Source organism: Cricetulus griseus, chromosome 2, assembly GCF_003668045.3.
Source record: "Cricetulus griseus strain 17A/GY chromosome 2, alternate assembly CriGri-PICRH-1.0, whole genome shotgun sequence".
Taxonomy (NCBI): domain Eukaryota; kingdom Metazoa; phylum Chordata; class Mammalia; order Rodentia; family Cricetidae; genus Cricetulus; species Cricetulus griseus.
In genome coordinates, this window is record NC_048595.1 from 257,188,426 (window position 1) to 257,212,347 (window position 23,922).

General features: G+C 35.9%; 1 protein-coding gene across 2 annotated transcripts in view; it reads right to left on the reverse strand.

Moving 5' to 3' along the window:
* Window positions 1-838: 838 nt before the first annotated feature.
* Kpna5 (karyopherin subunit alpha 5) overlaps window positions 839-23,922 on the reverse strand; it is a 51,569-nt gene continuing 28,485 nt past the window's right edge. For both annotated transcript variants that reach the window (XM_035440354.1, XM_027402108.2), the window contains exons 8-14: window positions 21,102-21,201; window positions 15,672-15,835; window positions 13,601-13,679; window positions 11,505-11,630; window positions 10,431-10,558; window positions 7,401-7,579; window positions 839-4,235 (exon numbers count right to left, since the gene is read on the reverse strand). In XM_035440354.1, coding sequence (XP_035296245.1) covers window positions 4,048-4,235; window positions 7,401-7,579; window positions 10,431-10,558; window positions 11,505-11,630; window positions 13,601-13,679; window positions 15,672-15,835; window positions 21,102-21,201 — 964 coding nt within the window. In that variant the 3' untranslated portion in view covers window positions 839-4,047. The remainder of the gene's footprint in view (window positions 4,236-7,400; window positions 7,580-10,430; window positions 10,559-11,504; window positions 11,631-13,600; window positions 13,680-15,671; window positions 15,836-21,101; window positions 21,202-23,922) is intronic.

Consider the following 23,922-nt stretch of genomic DNA (forward strand, 5'->3'; position numbering starts at 1 on the left):
TATAGCCCATCCTGGCTATTAGGAATCAGTGCTGCAATAACTCAGGGTGCAATTATCTCTTTGCTATAGTTATTTCACTGCTTTGAGTTATATAACAGAAGGGCTTGACTTCATTAGCCATCAGAGACACAGATCAAAACAAAATGAAATACTATCTCCTATATTAGAATAGCTATTAATAAATAGAAAACAAAATAACAAATGCTGGTTAGGATATGCAAAGGAGAGCATGTATACACTACCAATGGGAGTAAAATTAGTAAGGCCAGTCTGGAGAAAAGTGTGCAACTAAGTGTTTCTAAAAACAAAACAACAAAAAACTAGCATCTGGAGCTGGGTGTTGGTGGCGCACGCCTTTCATCTCAGCACTCGGGAGGCAGAGGCAGGCCAATCTCTGTGAGTTCAAGACCAGCATGGTCTCCAGAGCGAGTGCCAGGATAGGCTCCAAAGCTACACAGAGAAACCCTGTCTCAAAAAACAAAAACAAAAACAAAAACAAACTGGTGTTGAGGACTCCGATCCCCCTGGATTTGTGAGTCTTCCTTCTGTAAGTTGACTGGATCACGGTGCTTTATCCTGGCAGCAGAAAAGTGTCTAGTACAGCTACATACTGTGATTACTGACATAACCCATTTACATTTAGCATCCTGCTACTTTCTCTATTTTTTTGGGGGGGGATTCCCTTTCTTCTCTTTTTCTACCTAGTTTTGAATTAACTATTCTTTATGATTCTTGTTTTACATAATGGACAGACTATTAACTGATGATTGCATCTGTTTTTATTCCATTGAAAATACATAATCTTAGCAATAATAATGAAAATAAGCACACATACAAATGCAACTGCAAAACAGTATTTTATTGTGTTTAGTAGAGTATAACATTTCATAATATTGCATAATACTCAAATGTTTCTTTATGTAGTTGGGTGAGAATCCCCTCATCTCATCTCACTTTCCAATCACGAGACAATGGCCTTCTAGAGCCCTACTATATTGGCTCCTAACAGCATGTCACATTTCAGAAAATAGTAGTGCTATGTACTAAAATGAATAGGAGTTCATTTTATTTCACAGTATCACAATTAAGCAAACAGTAGATTGCTAAATTTAGAACACAAACAGAAATTCACAGACATTTTCGTGTTAACTTTTTCATAATACTCCTTTATAAGAAGAAAAACTACAAAAGCAGAGGTAATAAATTCTTCTTCAGTTCTTTCCCAGTGGGTCCATCTTTAACTGCAAACAGGTTTCGGGAACCAAATGAGAAGCTATTTCTGTGCCAGCAGATTTACTTTAAAACAAAAAGCAAAACAAAGTAAAACAAAAAATACCCTGTTTCGGTGCTACCACTAAGTGACAAATGACACTAAAAATTAAGAACATTAAAAATGAGGTTGGAGTAACCTTTCAAATTAAAGCATACAGAAAAAACAACTAAATAAACAAACAGTAAGGACCTAGGCCAGTGCATCAAGTATTTATAAAACAAGTAAGCATGATTGCATAGTTCAACCAGTAGAAATTCAAGCTCAAATAAATTTAATTAAATGGACCAATTTAATTAAATGGACTCTTTCAAGTATTTTTCTTGGTATCTGCATTAATGACATATTTTATTTTATTTGGCACAGTAACTATTCTGCATAAGTGCCATAAATCTTAGAAAAGCAACTTATTAAGTTGCATCACAAGGGACAATATTATGATGATGAAAACAAGTTAGAGGGAATTTTAAAATGGCATACTTAGAAAGCTATCTCTTACTCTTGGTTCAACAAAAAAGAACCAGACCTTGAAGTGAGACCAAGTGCTCTTCACAGTCAAATCTAATCAAATTACACAAGATAGAGATCCAAGAAATTAAATGTGTATTTAAATATTCAAAGTACGATCAAGTTCTGTGTTAGAAATATATCTGCTCCACTGACATATTCTAAAACCCCCTTTGATAGGTCATTTATTCTGTGTGTCTGCAAACAGTGTGTATGTATGTATGTATGTATGTATGTATGTATGTATGTTTATTCCCATGTATGTGTATGCATACACACACACACACACACACTTTCTTCTACAAGAACTACTTTTTGGAAGATTTGGCTGAGGATTTGTTATAGTGACTACTGGCTCCTCAAAGCAGGCACAGCTGGCTAGGTTTGAAGTATGCTGCATCTAAAAGTTCAACTAACTGATTACAAAGAATCAAATACCCTGTCATCTTAGAAACATTGGCACCATAAAACAGTGTTTATTTGATAAATTCACCCATCAACTTGGTAATCTTTATATCACTACCCTGTTTCTTTGAATGTACATAATATAACATTTTATACTTAACTCTGCAACTCCCATTATAATAAAAAGGGCACAGACACAATCCTCTACTTAATGGTATAAAAGGACTGGAAGATGCAGTCAGCACTCTAGAAACCATTTAAACTGAGATTTCATGGTTGTAGTGTTTAAGTGTCTTGCCAAAAGCTTAGATTCATGATATACAGTTTACAAAGTGTCCTACTATTTAAAAGTACTCCTTTATACACATTCCTTATGTCACATGCCTGATTTCCAGCAGAAACATTACAAACGCTGTCATAAATGAAATCTTCCTTTACAGAATAGACTATGAATCATATCAAAATTGTTTTAGTTCCCATCTTAAGAGTTGTAAATTAGGTTTTACATAAGTATTCTTACGTATATAACTGGGTATATCCAAAACCTGCATATAACTATAAATCAAAAGACAGTTCGACAATACCACATCTGCTTAGAAAATTCTGTCAAGCAGTTCTATGGGGATAACACACACACATATATAAATAAATACAAATTTCCTATCAAAACCTTTTAGACTTTCATATTTCAGGAGACTTTTTGTTGCTAACTCCTAAAATGCAAATTAGACTGACCAATCTGATACAAAAGTCAGCTACCACATAGTTCATAATAAGCAGCAATATGACCTGCTGTGTGTTACCAAAAGGGAATATTCTTAATATGGACTTCTACATATTAAATAATCTTTAGCAGTTTTCATTAGCATCGCTCATTTAGTCAAAACATTAAGTGCATTTAACACAGGTTAGTACATAAAAGGTGATTTCTTCAGAATACTTTTGTCATTCAATACTCAAGTTCACAACTATACAGAGAATAAAACATTTGAAGACCTTCTGAAAACTCAGAATAAATATAGTTTCAGATATGTAGCTACTTTAGATTCATGATCACCTCTCTGTCACAATCCTCTTTAAAATGAAGAGTGAAAATTAAGACTATTCCAAAACGGATAGCATATCTGGATAAAATATAAAATATACTACAATAATGGTATTTTATGTGAACAACACAAATATTTAAGTGTTTTATGGGTATATAATGTGATCAACATGAATAGCTTTTCTCTTCATAACTGCCACATTTTAACCATCAGTACAATATTTCTTCTGTTTTATAAATACATTTTGTAAGTTTTCTGTTGCAATTGTTTGAAGTATAACCTACAGCACAGTGATTTATAATCTAAAGTAATAAAGATTATCATATTCTAATTCAGCTCTCATATGACTTCATGCTTCTGAAGCTTTTTTGTTTTTATGTTTGCTTCAAGACAGAGGTAGATTTAATAAAGGCTGGGTATCACCAGACTTCCTGCCAAAATGCAATTATCAATATTCACAACACTGCTATTATGCAGTTTTCAAGAATACTTGAAAAGTTCAGAACCATTATATAACACAAAGCCCTCCTTTTCAAGCTTGAGTGAAATAATTGCATAATGTATATTCACAAATATATATAAAAATCCAAACAACAGAAGACAAATATAACTACATCAAAATGAACAACCAAAACAACAAACAGAAATCTATAAGGTAAGGGTGCATCTGAATGGAAACTTTTCTTTCATTTTTGCTTCTTAAAAGTGCATCAGATTTTTTTCTTTTCTGTATTATATAAAAACATTTCTACCAATACTGGTAATGTGGAAGAGATATTGAAGCTAGCCAGTTTAGTCCATCATTTTCTCCACCACCTGTTAGAGCTGAAACCCTTCCATTGGTGCCTCCTGCTGCTGAAATACAAACTGTTGCTGGTTTTCATCCACCTGAGGTGCAATGCTGGGATCATCATCTTCTACACCAAAATAGTGTTCAATTAGATCAAAAGCCTTTTGGTAAACTTCCTGATTTTCATGGCTTTGCAGAAACTCGATTTTATCCAAGCCTATCATAGAAAGAACACATGCAAGAAACAAATTATTATTAGGGCTTCAGTATATATGAAAATAACAAATCAATAGCATCCATTCACTCCACTAAGACTGGGAGATTTATTTTTTCTATTTCAATTTTTTTAATTTAAATTAGAAACAATCTTATTTTACATATCAATCCCAGTTCCCTCTCCCTCCCCTTTTCCCCTGCCCCCCACCAACTCCCCATCCCACCCCCCCTCCATCCACTCCCCAGGAAGGGTAAGGCCTTCCACAGTGGATCTTCAAAGTCTGTCACATCATTTGGGGCAGGGCCTAGACCTTCCCCTGTGTCTAGGCTGACTGAGTATCCCTCTGTGGGGAATAGGCTCCCAAAGTCCATTCATATACGAGGGATAAATACTGATCCACTACCAGAGGTCCCATAGACTGCCCACGCCTCCTAACTGACACCTACGTTCAGGGGACTCAGTTCAGTCCTATGCTGGTTTCCCAGATATCAGTCTGGGGTTCATGAGCTTCCCCTTGTTCAGGTCAGCGGTTTCTGTGGGTTTCCCCAGCCTGGTCTTGACCCCTTTGCTCATCACTCCTAAGATTGGTCAATTTTTTAAAATTGTTTGCACAAATAAATGAGTTCACACTCATGCCTTATTCTTTAAGAATGACAAATATAGGGGACTAGGGATATAGCTCAGTTGGTAAAAATATTTGACTACCACACAGGAAGCCCTAGACTCAAACACCCTTACTGTATAAAACCAGGCAGGTGGTACTTGCCTGTAACCCTAGCACTGGGAAGGTATAGGTAATAAGATAAGGAGTTCAAGATCATTATCCTTGACTATACAAAGAGTTCCAGGATAGCTCAGGCTAATGAAATCTAGTCTTTCTAAATAATAAGCAAACAAACAGTGGGGGGGGGAAGTACAATATGAAGAAAGACACAAGTCAGGGAGGAAGATTACAAGCACCAACCAGCCTGCTGTGTGTTCCTAACTACGTCAAGAAGTTAAATTATCTGCACTTGAGTTATAAAAAAGTCTAGTTTTAGACTAATTCCACAGACCCCTTCCAGAACAACTATGCTACATAATGAAAACAGAAAGAGAAATAAAACAAATGAACAAATTGAAACCAGAGGGTTTTGGTATGAAATACATGCAAATGATATTTGAATCCATGGCACATCACAAGAAAATACCATAATCTGGCTATTACAGAATGCCCCAAAAGTACAACCTATAAATGAAGCTTGAGAAAAAACTTCATTCTGAAAGAATGAGAGAAATATGTAGCATACCATTTTATTGCTTTCAGGAAAAAAATTCTACACAGATCTGAGTAATGCTACACTATTTTTCATTCAAAGACAAATTACTTTGGGCCAAGCAGATGACTGAGCAGGTAAGGGTGCTGGCCACACACACCTGACAGACAGCATGAGTTAGAGCCCATAGCCATGGGAAGTAGAAGAGAACTGATCCCACAAAGCTATCCTCTGATACTCACATGTGCACTATGGAACTCATGTTCACAAACACCAACTAACAATAAAAACATTTTTTATAAGACACACCACTTGGATATTGTAGGTAAGGAAAAAGCAAAGCAGTCACCATCTCTGTAAACAACCACAGAACACCCCAAACACAATTAGGACAATGATTTTGCAAACTTCAAAGAAATAGGTGACAAAAAAAAGGAAAAAAAAATAGATGAGACTGAGTCATGTGTTAAATATTTTTAAAAAGTCCTCTAGAAAAACCTTATAATAAACCATAAAAAACAGGGTTACTAAGATGGCTCAATGGCTAAAGACACTGGCTATGTGAACCTGATGATCTGAGTTCAATCCATAAAACTGTCCTCTGACCTCCACAAACATGCCATGGCACATGAGCCCATGTACCCATCCCATACACAAAATAACAAGTTAGAAAAATAATCACTTTGAAAAAAGTTACATACAGAACTAAATAAAGTTCAATAGTCAATTGTGATTAGGAAATACACTAACACAAGGGAAATAGCACTTTCTTTTTTAATAACTTATCCTTCTTTATATGCAATGGAATTTGGCCAGCATGTATGTTCTATGTGAGAGAGTTAGATCCACTGGAACTTATTTAATTTTTTTTTTTTTTTAAGTTTTTCTAGACAACATTTCTCTGTGTTGCCCTGGCTGTCCTGGAACTCTCTCTGTAGACCAGGCTGACCTCAAACTCACAGAGATCCGCCTGCCTCTGATCCACTGGAACTTGAGTCACAGAGTTGTGAGCTGCTCTGTGCATGCTGGGAATTGAACTCCAGTCCTCTGAAAGAGTAGTCAAAGCTCCTAACCACTGAGCCATCTCTTTAGCTCAGAAACAGCATATTCTATACAAAACAAACTAAGAAATTAACATAAAAACAGCTTAGTGACATCACTTTACACAAGTCAATAAGAGGAAATACCAAGTTATAGAGGTACTTTCATACCTAGCCAGTGACTCTGTCAACTAAAAGTCCTTAAGAATGGAAAGAAAACAATTTTGTGCCTATGATTCAGCATTTGCATTCCTGAAAATATATCAGCACATATGGATTTATCTGAATATGATGGTCTATGCTTCTACTCACAACTTCTAAGAAACTGAAGTGGAGGCCTATCTCAGCTACACCGTTGAGAGCTAGTATCAATAAAATAAAAATCCCAAATCAAGGCAAAAAAAAATGCTGCCAATAAACAGAAGAAACAAATTTACAAGCAGAAAGATAACTGTTGTGGCTTATATGAAGCATTGGAAACTAATGGTCAATTACCAGTATGTGGCCTTAATTGCTAAAACATTGCTTAAACTATACCCACTCTTCTATCCAATATAGTATACATCTGTCCAATCATGGAGAAATGTACAACATACACTACTTAAATCAATACAAAGTCTTTGTACAAAAGGAAAATATAAAAAGGAAGGTAGATAAGGAAAGTTAAATAGTAAAAAGAAAACGATGAAGACGAATTGCTACAATATAAGATATGGGTAATTATTTAAAAATATTTTTCAAATATACTGTTTTTATAATGAAAACAAAACTTATAGAATGGGGAAGGGTAGAGGTGCAGAAGGCAGGAGGCCACTTAGGGCAGATCATTAAGAATACCCATAATTGCAAACTTTCAACTGCTTGCTTACCATATGCTTCTTCAATGAGAGCACAGTATGGATTGACACCCACTCCATTCTGTTTAGATTCTTGTTCTCCAAGACGTAAAATATTTTCGAGTCCATTCAAAGCCACCTGAACTATTTTGGAGTCCATGACAGTCAAAAGGTCACAAAGTGGTTTAATGCAGCCTAAGGTTACCAAATACCTTCAGAGAAATTTTAACAAGAAATGGAAGAGGTAGGATTTAAACACTGTACATTATAATAACACAAAACCAGAATGAAATGTTATATAACCAATAATGAAAGTGTTTCTATACACACTTTTTGTTGTTCTTTTTTGAGACAAGATCTCACCATATAGCCCTTGCTGGCCTAGAACAAACTATATAGACTAGGCTGGCCTTGAACTCACAGATTTGACTGCCTCTGCCTCCTGAGTGCTGGGATTATAGGAGTATGTCGACATACCCGGTTTAAACTCAGAAAGTTTTTATTTACATTGCAATGTGTAAACCTTTTTCTCCTGTATCCAGTTTCACACAATTAGCAATAATGGAATTGCAAATACTACAAAATGCACACACAGACCAGCACTTAGATGATTTTGCAGAGGAGAGTTAGGATAGCAGGTTACACCTGTTCTTTTTTGAAGGTTAGACAGTGTGTTCTCTCTTTCCTTCCCTCCTTCCCTCTTGGTTTATTCCTTGGGAAGGTATAAATGGAGAAGGAAAGGGAACACCCAAATTAAATTTCAAAAGATTTCTTACAACAGCAATCATAGCCAATGCTCTGAAACATCCATTATATTTCAGAAATGCAAACGATCACAAAGAAGAAAACAGGCTACTTTGGTAAATGTTAACAAGTACTGTTCACAGAAATATCCCCTAATTTCCTAATGCACTATTACTACCTACTTTCCGCTTCTTCTTATAAAAATAAAGTGATTTTTCTTTTGTTTGACAAAGAATTCATACGAACCACAAAGTGTAAAAACAGGCTTTGAAACCAGATTGCATGCTTTTAAATCCCCATTCCATTTCTAATTAGTTATGTAACTTTGAGCAACTGCTCTCTACCTCAGTTTCCCAACAGGAAGTATTTTTCAAAAGTTTCAGCTCCTTTGGAAAAGGAGTGTGTGGGGGCAGGGGCACTTAGCACTTGCTGTGCAAGGGTTACCTGAGTTCATTCTTGGAACTCACAAAAAGAAAACTGACACTAAAGTGTCATTCTCTGGCTTCCACATCTGCACTGGGGCACATACCCACACATGAAAAAAAGAAGGTATGCACTCAACTTCCAAGTAACTGATCAAAAACATTTTTGAATGAATAATTATCTCATGGGTATAAAAATATAAAAATACCTGGTGTAACCAAAATGACTTAGCCACCTGAACAATAACTGGCAATAGTCAACACAACTGTTGAGGTATGCATGCTGAATCTAATCTGAGATTAAGACATTTTCTTCCTGTATATGTGATTACTTTCAGATTGACACAGATAAAAAGAACAGTAGTAATAAAAAAAGACATAACAAAGACTTCTACTACTGCTTATATTTATGACACAATATAAAGGAAATACTAATTAAAATAATAAGGGAGAACAGAAAAGCAGCAGACACAGGTGATATCTCTATACACAAATACAAAGGTGACAGTATCTATGAAGGTAATGAAAGACAATGGTCTATCGAGGTGCAGTGGCACATTATAGCTCCAGCACTTGGAAGCCTGGCCAGGGAAATAATGAGAATAAGTTACAAAAAGAAAAGGTGGATAATGAAAATACCTGTTAGCATAATAGAGTTACAGATGACTTATTTTAAAATATTTTCCCCCAAAGGGCATACTAGTACACACCTTTATTCCCAACAATCAGGAGGCAAAAGCCAATAAATGTCTCTGAGTTCAAGGCCAGCCTGGTCTATATAGTAAATTCCAGATAAGCCATAGCAACACAGTGAGATCATGTCTCAATACACACACACACACACACACACACACACACACACACACACACTTACACACATATACATGTATGTATACATATATTGTCAAATATTGTACTATTTTATAAGAAAGGTGTATGGCACTAAAAAAGGCAGACAATGGTATGAATTTGTCTCTAAAAATATAAGAAACAAACAAGATAATGATCTAACATTTGGTAGACTTAAAAATCCTTTGGTTCATTAAAATAGCATCATAATTTGACTAATTTTATACGTTTTTAAGAGTTATATATTCATTAGAAACTGTTTCTTAAATAGTGACTTCAAGTTTTGTGAAGGGCATAAGAATGAGATTATGTAGAGAAGTCAAGCTTATTTGAGGTACAATGTGTGTCTTTGCTGTAGACTGAAGATATACGATACAAAAAGACTGAAATCAATACTTGAAAATGACAATTCCAAAAGACACCAGTACTTTATTCTACTTGAGAACCTAATGCTCATTAAGCACTGTGCTGTGCATGTGAAGTGCATACATTTCACTTTTGATATGGTTACTCAATTCATTAGCAAGAAGAAACTGGACTAGAAAGGTTAAATGACTCTGTCAAAATTGATCCTGTCACAAGTTTTACTGAAGGAGCAGGACTTGACCAGGACTTGGCCAGGCTTACTTAAAATCATGTATCAACTATGAATGCGGTCAGTATTATACATAATAAAAGGCATAGATTAGAAAACCTAGTACAGAAGGAAAAAGACAAGTAGTGCACAGAAGTATTACCCTATCTGCTGGCAAGGCAACAGTCAATAAGGAGAGAGCACAATGAACAAATGCATACTTTTATTTTACTTTAAACAAGTTGATATTCATATCTGTTACTTCTATATAATAGCTAATTAATTTTAATGCTTAAAACATATCTAATGCTCATGACAGTATATTCTGCTAATCAACAAATTCTTCCTATTTGAAATTCTAATCTCTGTATATCAAACAGACATAAAAATGTTAGTTTCACCAATAAATAAAAATGTTTTTTTCATACTGTCTGACTGGTATTTAAAAGACAATGTTAAAGAATCGGAATCCACCTTATTTGCTCTGGAGTGCCTCCCGATGTGGCATTAGTTATAGCCCACGCTGCTTCTTTTCTGGTACGAAATTCTGCTTTCTGGAGAACCTCGATCAAAACAGGGAAAATACTTGCATCTATGACAGCCTAAGAAGAAAAAATGATCCAACACAATTAGTGCAAATACTGTTTCAGAACTGCCACATGGGCACTTCAAGAGTAAGGCTTTAAAGAGTGAGTGTGCTGGAGGATGGCTCGGCAGTTACAAGCACTTGTTGCTCTCTGCAGAGGACCTGGGTTGGGTTGGTAGCAACCACATTAGGTGCTCACAATGACCTGTACCTCCAGTTCCAGGGGATCAGATACCCTGGCTGCCACAAGACCTGTACACTTTGTGCTTTCCATAACTCACACAGGCACACAAGCATACACACAATTTTAAAAATCTTAAAATGTGAGAGGGTTTAGAAAGATTCTGTTTGTCATCTGTCAACACTTTAATTGATTTCTTTTGTAAAAAGAAATGAGCTTTTTTTTTTTAAAGATTGGAGAATGCATCAGTAAAAATACACATCAAAGGTGATTAACTGTAGGCATGTGATTAACCAAATGGGTAAGTATTCTTTGGCTCAAGAAACTTGACAGAACCTAATAAACACTGAAAGCCATCTGAAAGACAATTCCCAACATTTAAAACTGATGGAACCCTGCCCAGACAGGGTCTCCCCATGCAGTTCATTTGGGCCTCAAAAATCATCATCCTGACTCAGTCTAGTTTAAATCTTATGCTACACCTTTTTTAAAAATCTTTTTTCCCCTCAGACAAGGTGTCCCTGTATAGCCCATTTGGCCTCAAAATCACAATCTTCTGCTTCAGCCTTTTAAGTACCAGTATGAGCCACTGTGCTCAGCAGAAACCATCTATTTCTCAAGACTAATTTCATGTATCAGATACTTTTATATATGTAATTATTGTTCCTCACTAGAATACAAAACACAAATGGTATTATTTAGAGAAGAAAAGGCCATGTTGAACGCCAGGCATCTCAGCTTAGACCTTCCTATTGTAATCTCAACTCTGAAAGGCGATTACCTGGATCTGAGCTCTGTTTCCCGCAGTGATGTTAGAAATGGTCCAGCAGGCTTCCTTTCTAATTGACTCCTTTGGACTACCCAACAAGTGCAAGAGGCAGGGCAATGCAGAACAATTCAAAATGACCTAAATGGGTAAAACAGAAAAAAAGGGTTTTAGTATAAATGCAAACTTCTTATGAATTACTGAAGTACAGAAATCAATCTGAAAAACAAAGAAATAAATTCCTCTGGAGGTGAAATTTAGGCAACTGCTAACTTGTACACCCTGCTGCTAGAAAGCTTATGTAGTGCTAATGCAGTTCTCCACTAGAGTGTGAATCAGAGACATGTTCTTCAAATATACAAATTAAAGTAATACAACTATAGCACTATCAGCACAGATTATGTTTTGAATCAAGTAGGGGAGTCTTGAAACTCAAGACTTTGAAAAAGTTATGATTTCTGGTCATACCCATAGAAATATCTGCAAAATTCAACTTAGAAAATTACTTGAAGAATGACTTTGTGATGGAAGAGAGGGTTTAACCTCATTTTCATAACAAATTACTAAATGATATTCTTTCTCATACACATTTCTACAGCATTATAAAAATTTTGAAGTAAAGAATAAATCTGTACTGTTTTTAGAATGTGGTTTTTATAATGAAGTATTGCGTGGCACATGCCTTTAATCCCAGTATTTAAAAAGCAGAGACAAGTAGGTTTCTATGAGTTCAAAGCCAGTCAGAGCTCCTACTGAGATGCTGTCTCTGACAAAACCAACTGGCATAAGTATTGTCTACTTTGTCCTTTATTCACAATCATCCACAATTTTCGATTTAGTGAGGGTGAAAGGGATGCAGCATCAGTGCCTTGAAAATTTAGCTGGTAAGTGCAGTGTATTCCAATATAGAGAGCTACCCTTAAATGCTTACTCATTTAACAACTTTGGTGAGTATCAAAATAGAACACTAGTCAACATCTGGAGTCAATCTTAACATCTTACCATTCTCCCAAAACAGGCATGGGTGCACAGTTTATCACCAATTCTGGAACCATTTCCTTGCTATCTTCCCTTTGGTCTCATAATCTGATTCTTATGTCCTATAACCTACATATAATAAATCACAACTTCTAGCTAAGTTCTTAAATATACCTCAATTTATCTGCCTTTCTCCTTATAACGGTAAATCTTGTCTCATCTGCTGAAGTACTACTCTACTTATTTATAATTCCACTTATCTACAGAAATTACAGACCTCATCATACTCATCTTTTTTTTTTTTATAAACTTTTAAAGCACTTACTGGATGATCAGCTCGTAGCACATGCATTGCCTTGTTAGTCTGCCTTGTTTTGGGTCTCAAGCTCTACTGATTGAGTTAGCTGGGCACTTTGCTTTATTTCAATGACTTCTACCTAGCTAAGATTCTGAATCCAAACATTAGGCAGACAGAGAGCCCAGGTTGGAGGTCTCCATCAGGTCCCTCCCTATGGAGCTTGCCCTACTGAAAAAGGGTAGGAGGAATTATGGGAGCCAGAGAGACTGAGCACACCACGAGAACACAGTCCAAAAGGCATGGGGGTCAACTAAGCAGGGTTCATGGTAACCTACAGAGACTGAAGTAGCAATCACAGAGCCTGCATGAGTCTGTGCTAGGTCCTGTGCATTGGTTGCTGGCTTGGTGTTTTAAAGGGACACCTGACAGTGGGAGTGGGGGTGTTTCTGACTTTTTTGCCTGTTCCTCAAACCCTTTTCCTACTACTGGGTTGCCTAACCTAGCCTTGATGTGAGGGTTACCTGGCCTTATTGCACTTGTCATGCCATGTCCAGCTGATGTCCCTGGGGGAGTGGAGGGAGGGGAAGCTGCAGTCAGGGTGTATTGTACAAGAGAAGACCAAATTAAAAAGGTTCTGAAACCTCTGAGCAGAACACTTGGTATATTTTGGCTGATGGGGCTCTATGATAGTACCATCCCAATAAGGTAACTGAAGTTGAAAACTGTGCTTACTGCCACAGATGCCTGTATAGTTATAGTAATAAGGCCTTGATGAATATAAAATCAAGTGACATGAAACAATCATCTAACAGTGTGCTGTAAATTCTGAACTCACCTGTGTTTGAATATCGTCACCAGTCACAATATTACCAACTGCTCTTAATGCAGGTGATACAACTTTATAGTCATTGTGCCTAAAAATAAAAATATGAGCTTTTACATCAATAAGGTAAAATCTATATAAAGTTGAAAAAATTATAGACAACTTTCATTTTCTTCACTCAGAGCTCCTACTCAATTTTCACTTACTAATATTTGAAAAAGCAAAAAAATCTAAAGCAGTATCAAACACTATATAACCTCATTATATCTTATTGGGTGACATATTGTATATACTCTGTCTCATTATTGTGGTACTAAACTCTGTACTAATTAAGATTGATATGTTATTCTTCACTATTCCAATTTCTCCTTTATACTCAGTATTTGATGACTATTTGAGACCATGTAAAAATCCCATTCTTTAGCCTATTTACTTTATTTTAGAAATCATAATTACAACACTCCTCCCTTACCTTTTTTCCCTCCAAGTCCTCCCACATACCCCCTTCCTCTGTTCTTCAAATTCATGGTCTCTTTTTCCACAACATGGTCTCTTGTTACTGAATGTATATCTACACACATATATATTCCTAAATATAACTTTTCAGTCCACATAATGTTACTTACATGTATATTTTCAGGAATGAACCCATCCCGTACACTAGTGTTAGTATCTATATGCTCATTATCTGAATTAGTAATTATTTGTATTTTTAATAATCATTTTGCAAAACTATCATCTCCATCATACGCCTTGCCTATCTATTGATCCATCCACATATTTTAATGTGGACTCTTGGGTTGTTGCTATTCACTAATTTATAATAATACATTACTGTAATTTATTTCCAAGCTCATTATTTTCTGTGTTCATCTCATTTTTCCTCATTCTAATCCAATAATTTCTCTAAGAAAGCTACTTCCCTTAAATGAGCAGTGATATTTAGAAACCAAGGGTTGTGCCCTCAGAGCGCTCACCTTATTTCTAGAGAGGTGTCCCTCTTCCAAAAGCCTTAATGCACATGTATACAAGTGTACGTAAAAAGGTCCTTATTTTGAAAGCAGTGAGTTTATAGTGAGAGATTTAATTCTAATCTAACATCAAAGGCCTTTTCCCTTCACGACTAGAAGCCAGTTACTTTAGTTCACATCCTCCTACATATCGATAATTTAACAAGAGAGGCTACCAGGCCATGAGTTTTGGCTCTGAACCTTGTTCTGGCCTGCTTGGCTGCCCACTCTGGTAGAAGTCATTCTCAAGCTAAGGCCTTGACCATCCCACTGCATCTGTCTAGCTCACACTGGAAATCAGCCCTTTAACACAACTCTATTTTTTGTGCCATCTGCCACACTTGGACTAACTAAAGGCCTTTTGTTTTTATTTTGTTCTCAGAGTCAGGGTCTCACTATGTAGCTCTGGCTGGTCTGGAACTTGCTGTGCCTGAATCTCAGAGATCCACCTGCCCCTGCCTCAAGTGCTGGAACTAAAGGCATAAACTACCATGCCTGGTTTACTACCAATGGCTTTTTGACAAAACAAAAACAATTTTAAAGAAGGTTGGAGGATAAAGAAACTACAGCACCTTTTTAAACAAAATTTTCTTTTAATTTCTTTGCATGGAAAAACTGGGATTTTTCAACAATGGTAGTAATGATTATCCAGTAAGAGAAAGATCATGGAGACACTAAATAAATTTTCTAGCTTTATATACAAGTTAATTATTGTAAAGAATAATAAACTAGGCTATTGGTTCTGTAAAAACAATAACTGTTTTCTCTCCCTAATAACATTCACATGTCACCTTTGGTGCTAACAGACATTCTACATATGTTTGTTAAGTTAAGGCTTCTTCATAAAGAAAAGTTTCATTCATACAGAGATTAATTTACAAAATAATTCCCTTGTACTTCAGAAATGTTTATTGATGGACCAGTATTTAAGGATTATAGCTACTCTATAAAGGGCAGAGTTAGTAACTTTTCAATTCTTCCTATAGATGTTGACATTTTGAAATATTTAAGGACATGATCTTAACTGTTAAACTTAGTATACAATAACATAACTAAGTGAAAATTATAGTTACATCAATAGTTCCACCAATCTTCGACAGACTCCAGAATCAATGACTACTTGAATTTTATCATTAGGTCCATCAGAGAGATAAGAAAGGGCCCAGCACACATCTGCTAACACATCTGGATCACTGCTAAACAACAATCGTGATAAGACATTTAAGCAAGGTGAAACCTGTAAGAAAAAAATGAGTTAATAGTTAATTATTTTCTTTAATATCAAGCTTCCTTAGCAAAATGTAGAAATTTAGTTTAAAATCAAAATGTAATTAATAAAAATACCAGAGAATTCTTCTATCATTTCAATATTATGATGAGGTATATGGGTATCAAACTGATTATGATTGCTATTAACTGGTTAATGAATAAAACATTTTAAAGCAACAAAATATGTATTTTGATATTTAAGCTATTACATATCTAGACTAAAAAGGCTAGATGTTTTGCTTTTACAAATAAATTTAAATTAGTTTTTTATTCATTACATGTGCTCAACACAAATAATTTGAATGAACGTGCAGCAAAGACAGAGGAAATATAAAAACAAGCATTCTGAAAGGTTTTCCAAAAGAAGTCACTACTGACAGGATATATTTCTTTTCTTTTTCTTGTTTTATTTTAAGACACCGGGGCTTGACCTCAGGACCCTGCACATGCTAGCTAGCCATAAGAGAGTACCTATCCTGGTCTCAAACTTCAATCTCTTGCCTCAATGTAGGATTACAAGTATGTGTCACCATACCCAGCTCTACTTCTTCTGTAATAATGTTGTATATCTTCAACTAAAGTAAAGGCATGTTTAAATGCACACCTATAATCCCAGTTCTCAGATGACTGAGCAGAAGGATGAAGACTTTGAGGCCAGCCCCACTACATAATGAAATACCTTCTGAAACAAAGAAACAAAACCCAAAGAAAACACCAGCTACAAACATGACAAAAGAAATACCTTAACCCTTCTAGCACATGATTAATTTAATCCCTCATAGGACTTCGACTAATCAGTGTGGAAGTGAGGGAGGCACTTTACAGCTCCCAGCGACTGTTTTCAAGGCTGTGAAACAGATTAAATGAGATCAATTCTGTGATCTTTGCTATCTTCCTGCCATACACGGCCCTAGTTCAAACACTATTTGCTAAACTCTATGGCATGAAAAAATGACCTATTATCTGTGTATCCAAATTTTTTCACCCGTAAAAGAGATATAATAAAGATCTTTGGGATGTGTAGGAGTGCATGTAGTAGTTGAGAACAATGCCTGGATCAGAAACCAGTAATTTTATTTAAATATACCCAGTGAGTGACAAACTCCCTTCTACTATCCAATTCTCAGCACTCCAGGAGCTAGCTGTGGTACCTACATTATACCTTATCTTCTAGCAAAAGAACACAAGATTGGTATCCGGAAAACACAATACACTCAGAAAACACTCTAAAGGAAGTTCCTTAAAGATAATAAGGTTTTGCTGTAAATGTAAACAATGTGGAGTTTACATTTTAATGGGAGAAGATTTACTTTAAATTAATAAAAATAACATATTATGCCAAAAGAAAAAAGTGTAAGATAATGGGGTGAGCAAACCTCAGGGTGGTTATGACAGAGTCCAGTATCAATACATCAGTCAGCAGCAAGCTCACAGTCAGTACTTCATAAGCAAAGCTACGTGACCATCAGCCCAGATGCTGTAGAGATATGAGATGTCTCATTAGCCACACCCACTGCTCTTGCAGAGGATGGAGTTACCCAGTACCCACCAGGTGGCTCACAACTGCTAGTAACTTCTGACAAAACTCTTCTGGCCTCCACAGACAGACAGATGTGTCTTAAGAAAATCAGCCAAGTGCCACTGTAAGCAGTTCATGAAGTAGAACAGTGCACAGTAGGTCCACGGTACACTGGAAGAGGAGATTCCTGAAACATTTTCAGTGGGTGTGTGATCTCAAAACTATTTTTATAATAATAGTAAAATATTTTTCACTTCGTTGACATTTAATCTAATGGATAAAAAGTAAGTGGTGGGCAAAATTGCTGGAACCTGGGCACAATTCAGAACAGAAGTAGCAAAATGTACCACACATCATTATATTCTTCACCTCCAGCAAAAAGGACGATTTGGAAGATTCCATTTAAGAATCACCTTGAACTATCTGTTAAAAATACAAATCTCAATAAGCTCACCCCTTTCACTCACATCTTACCTGAATAACTTATCGGATGAAACAGGAAACATCTGCATAGCATTTTTACTCACACAAGTACTGGGGTGGACTGAACAAGCACTCATGACTGAACTGCATACTGGATTAGACACTTTCCCTACCAACCTCCATTTCCACCTGAATGATTTAATCCTTACTCATTCCTACATAGCTGGAGGGTATTTTAGAAACTATAAACAAAGTGAGCCTATCATTTCAAAAGCCACAGCTGACTGTATTCCTTGCCAATGATAATTTATAAATTTCAAAATTAGAATTTCAGAAATCTTGCATCTTCCCCTTTCAAGTCCAACAACTTCCTGGAACTGAAGTTAACATACATGCATATACATACACACACACACATACATTCATACATACATTCATACATACACACACACACACACACACACTCTCCAATAATAATTTAAGGGACCATATTTTCCAGATGGTCAAAGCACAATGTTATAAGATCTCGTGTGAGAAAAAGACTCTTCAAATTCAATGTAAGACTGATGGATTTTCATGTAATGGAGAAGAAAAAGTTCAATGTTGGCGTATAAACTCCTCAATGAGAGGAACTCTTAAGAAAGTACCACTCAGATGGGGTTAAGTGACACATGCCTTTACCCCAAACACCTGGGAAGAGCCAGGTGCAGCTCCTTAAGTCCCAGGGTAGCCTGGTTTAACATTTCCAGTCCCGAAAATGTTAAATAGTGAGACCTTGTCTCAATTAAGCATACCACTTCAAGTTTTGGAATAATATCAAAAAACTTCCATTCAACTATCCATAAAACCATCACATTCTTCAGCTAAAACAACACAGCACAGCAAATTAGTACAGAGAAAAAAAAAAGACTTGCACAGTAGTACACACCTACAACCCTAGCACTTTAGAGGCATAAGCAAGAAGATTACAAACAAGTTCAAGTCTAGCTTGAGCAATATAGTAAGATACTATTCAAAAAAGCACTGTATGGGCACATGGCTCACATCTTTATCCTCAGCACAGAGGAGGCAGAAACAGATGAATCTCTTTGAGATCCAAGACAGCCTGGTTCACATGGTCAGTGTCAGTCCAGTCTGAGCTACATACTGGACCCTGTCTCAAAACAACAACAAAAGGTGAGGATGTAGCTAGCACAAAAGGTTCTAAGTTCAACTACCAGACCCACACAGAACACATACCCTCAGGACTACTCTTCTTATAAAATTCTTCTTCTTTTGAAACATGCTTTTTGTAAAAAGTATTACTGAACATGTAATTGGTTCATTATTATTTTTATAAATTCATTAATAAATATTTAAATTTTATGTAGTTTAAAATTTTAATCTAGTATTACTACATGTAAGTCATATAAAAAATAATCTGGATTCTATGGTAGCTTGAATGACAATGACTTCCACAGGCTCATATGTATGAAGACAGTCCCAGTTGGTAACTGTTTTGGAAAGGATTAGGGGTGTGGCCTTGTTGGAGGAGGTGTTATTGGGAGCAGGCTTTGAAGTTTCAATACTCTTGTCATTCCCAGTGTGCTCTCTGCCTCCTGCTTGTGGATAAGGATGTGAGCTCTCAGCTTCTGCTCTAGTCAATGTGTTTGCAGTTTGTCTACTTTGCTCCGATTATCATGGGCTCTAACCCCACAAAACCGTAAGCCCAAGGAAACACTGTCTTTTATAAGTTGTCTTGGTCATAGTCACAGCAACAGTATAGTCACTAATACAGATCTTCATGTTTAAGAATGGAAGGAAGTCCTAAGGCCAAATATATTAAAAATTATTTATTACTTCTTTTAAAGAGAGAAGAGCTAAAGCGAAGCATGCTGTGTGAATCTGGGGTAGAGCAAATAGTCTAGTGAGGCCAGAGAGACTGAATAGGACATGAGTCAAGGAGATCACAGTGAGATGGTGTGTGACAATTATTACAGGGTATTTAACAAAATTATCTTGTTCTTCAAATAAAACACAGGGAGTCACTGGGAACAGAGGGGTGGTTTCAAAATTGTGGATTATTCTTGCAACTTTCTTGGTAACATAAAATGATAGCTGGTCAAAAAATAAAATAAATAATAAAAAGATAGTTTGCTAGAAGGCTATTGTAATAACCCAGGTGAATGTGCTGCATTCTATAGTATGAGAGAGGTGATAGATTTCCTTCCTCGATATATTACTCTGGAAAACTTCAAGCCAACAGAAGCTTTGCACAAATAGCACAATCAACACCAACGTTCTGCTTCCAGATTCACCAGTTAAATTTGTTTAGGTAAAAAAGCATTCTGATCCAAGATCTCATTAAAAATTAGACATTTTTTTTTAAAGATGCCTTAAAAATACAAGTTTATTATGGTTAATACAAACAATAAAATTATATAATTCAATATGGCTATTTCTTTTTGTTATGTCAGTTCATACTGTAAAAATGTATACAGTTGGATGGATAGCCAACATCTAACCAAATTATAAAATCCTTCAACCCTTCTGAAAATTTTCCTTCTGCCCTTTGGTGGCCAATTTTCTCACCTCAGACATTCCCCAATATGATTTTTATTCTTTTAGACCTCTTTTCTAAAACATTTAAAACACTTATATACTCCCTTAATTTAGCTTAATACTTTTGAGATTGAAGCATACCTAGGTAGTTTGTTCCTTCTTACTGCTGAGTTGTAGTTCACCAAATAAGCAAGCCATAATTAGTTTATCCATATACCAACTAAGGAACATGTACAATTTCTGGTTTTATTTTTGTTTTTTGTTTGTTTGTTTTTGTTTTTTGCAGTTATGAGCGAGGCTGCCCTAAATATTAGCATGCAGGCCTTTTTATGGTTATACTGTTAAATTTCTTTCATAAAGTACCAGCTAGTGAGAATGTTAGATGATTTATGACAAAAATCTATCTGTCATTTTCCATTTTCAATTACCTAACAGTGGATCTGGACAATTACCTTAGTTGTATGGGGGTTGGAGGAACAACTTTAATTTCCTATATAAATGAAAAGAACTAGACTACAAATACTTCTAAATCCTCTGTAAGACATACAGATATCTGGATATAGTTGAGTTTCTGGCCAGAGGAACTAGAGGCAAAGGAAGAGCAGAAATCTATAAAATGTATTTAATTTGCTGAATATATAAATAGTGTCTAGTTAATAGAGAAAATCACAAAAGAGTCTACTTAACCTTAAAAAAATCTTATGAACTTATTTGTGAAACAGATTTCTTAACTTGTATATTTCAATCATACCTTACTAAAATTTGGAGGAGGGTTTTTGCCTCTACATAAATTTGAGAGGGCCCATACAGCATTTCTGGTGGTGGTAAGTCTGTTTGAATTCGTTAATAACCTGCCAAGAAAAGAAAAAACTGTCATTTTATATTCACTTTTCCATTTCAACTATTTTCTTGTAGTAACTGAATTGTCTTCAACAGACTTTATAAAATATTTAAACTGATAAAACAGAAAAAGAGAACTTAAAATTCATTATAGTTTCATTAAGAATATTATGGTTCTATTTTTTTTCAAGTCTGAATCGAAGATTAAACACTTAAATCATGACAATAATGGGTGTCAGAAGAAATGTCCAAGATTACTTTTGTTAAAATAATGAAAATATTACACTATACAAAATCAGGAAACAGGGAATATAGTGAAGGTCAGTTAAAGGCAAAGGAAGTTCTTTGTTTTTATTTTAAAAGGTCTTACAATGTGTTTCAAAACTGGTTTGCAACGAATCTTGATAGATGCTAAAGAAACTGAGTGTCTGAAACAAGAGTGTCTCTTCTCTCAGCTCTCTATTCCCCATGCACATACATAATGCTTCTGTTAATTCTGGTGGTCTGAATGAGACTGCCACCCACAGGCTCATGTATTTGAATACTTAGGTTGCCCCCAACTTGTGGCTGTTTGAGAAGGATTAAGAGGTATGGCCCTGGCTGGAGGAGGTGTACCACTGGGGGTAGACTTGAGGTATCAACAGCCTCCCATCAGCCCCAGTTGACTCTCTGCTTCCTGCTTGTGGCCTGGGATGTGAGCTCCTAGGTGCTGCTCCAGCCACCATGTCTTCTCTCTGTCAGTACAAACTCTAACCTTCTAGAACTGCAAGACCAGCCCAATTAAAACTCTTTTGTAAGATACTTTGGCCATGGTGTTTTAGCACATCAATATAGATGTAGCTAATACAATTAATTATGTTTTCTTTAATTTGTTAATAATGTCTAAATAGGAGACTTCCAAAATAGTGAAATGACTTAGCAGGTAGGCACTTGCCACCAAGCCCAACAACTGGAGTTCCATCTGCAGGATCCACATGATGTGGGCAGAGAACTGACTCCAACAAGCTATCCTCTGAATCCTACAGACACACACTAAATGAATAACAGCAGATTCCCTAATGTAGTTTGTTTATTTTTTTTTTTAATTTTTAGGGAGGTATGGACCCTGGTGCCATCAAACTTGTTCTTTATATCTTAGAAAGAAAGCACATGCATCAAAATTAGACAGGTAATTTCAGGAGTTTATTGGGCTCCTACAGACCTTCACAAGTCTGCTAAAAATACTGAAAACTAGGTTAAAAAGAAAAAAAATCCCATTTTGTAATGACATCAGCAAAAATGGTGATGAAGGGGAATCCTGAGAAACTTCTCCCTCCCCAGAAGCACCCCAAACAAACAGCAAACAACAACACATGGCAAACACTGTACTTATCAGCTTTGTCAGAATTCTGGAAGACAGTCAAAAGTTTACATCAATGGAAGGACTAGAATCTATCACTAAACCTTGCTAGTGTTTTAATTTACCCTTGCCCAAACCCGTATCTCTAGCCTGGCACTGACTTTAAAAATATCTTTTTTTCCTGGAGGATCCAAGTTCCAGAAGGAACAGAGCAAGAGCATATACCTTCTTTCCAAGTGCTTATACATATGTTGCCAGCTTGGTGGGAACTCTGAAAACAGGAATACAAATGTATGTTTGTGTTTATTTTGCCTATCTGAGAACTCTCTAAGGTGGAAAAGTAGCAAAATAATGCTTAGTAAAAAGCAAAAACCTAGAGCAAAGAATAGGGCAAATGGGAGATATTGAAAACATGGAAGGAAAAAGTAAGTAGTGAAACCCTCTGGACCCAAGCCATTAGAAAAGCTTCTATGTATCAGACATCTTGATAACCACACATCTTCTGGTCAGAGCACACACTCAGGAAAACACCTGGGAAGACCCTAGCCATCTGCCTGACTTCCAGGCTTAGCAAAAAGTAAGAGTGAGTCACAGTGGTATCTGGTACAGCTAAGCACCACATGGCTGATAGCATAACAATTTTTAGAACATCTTTGAAGACTGGAGAGTTAGCTCAGCCGCTAAGAGCACTTATTGTTCTTACAAGGACACAAATCTGAGTCCCAGCATCTATATGGTAAGTCACAACCAGCTGTAACTCCAGTTCCAGGGGATCCAACTACTCTTTTTTTATCTCTGCAGACATGAAGTACACACATGGTACACAGCCATACATGCAGGCAAAAATGCATAAAATAAAATGAATAAAACTAATTTTCATAATTGCCCCTTCTTTTTATGCCTCCTAACATTTAAGACAATGTTAGATCATAAGCCCAATTAAGTTAAGGGCACAGAAACACCAGAGATGACAAATAACCAACAACACAAGCTTCCCAATGTTAACTTTAAAAAAAAAAATTAAACAAGCAACTATAATAAGGATCATTAGAACCCAATAGAGGATAATCTGAGTTCTATTATAATCAAAATATTCAGTTTTTAACAAGGAATTAAGAGGCATACAAAGTTAAAAAAAAAGGATCAGACATTAAATTCTACCATAAATGCTTTAACTTTATTATCTTAAATATGCTCAAAAAATACTAAACTGAAAATGAAAGGATTCTTAAGAATGAAAGGAAAATAATAAAAAAATAAAAAATTATCAATATGAAAATTATAAGACACTACCCACTAGGGGGTTTCTATAGCAGATCTGAATGGGCAGAAAGAATCCATGTATTATCTCAAGGCAGTCCAATTCATATGACAAGGGGTCTGAGGAATAAAT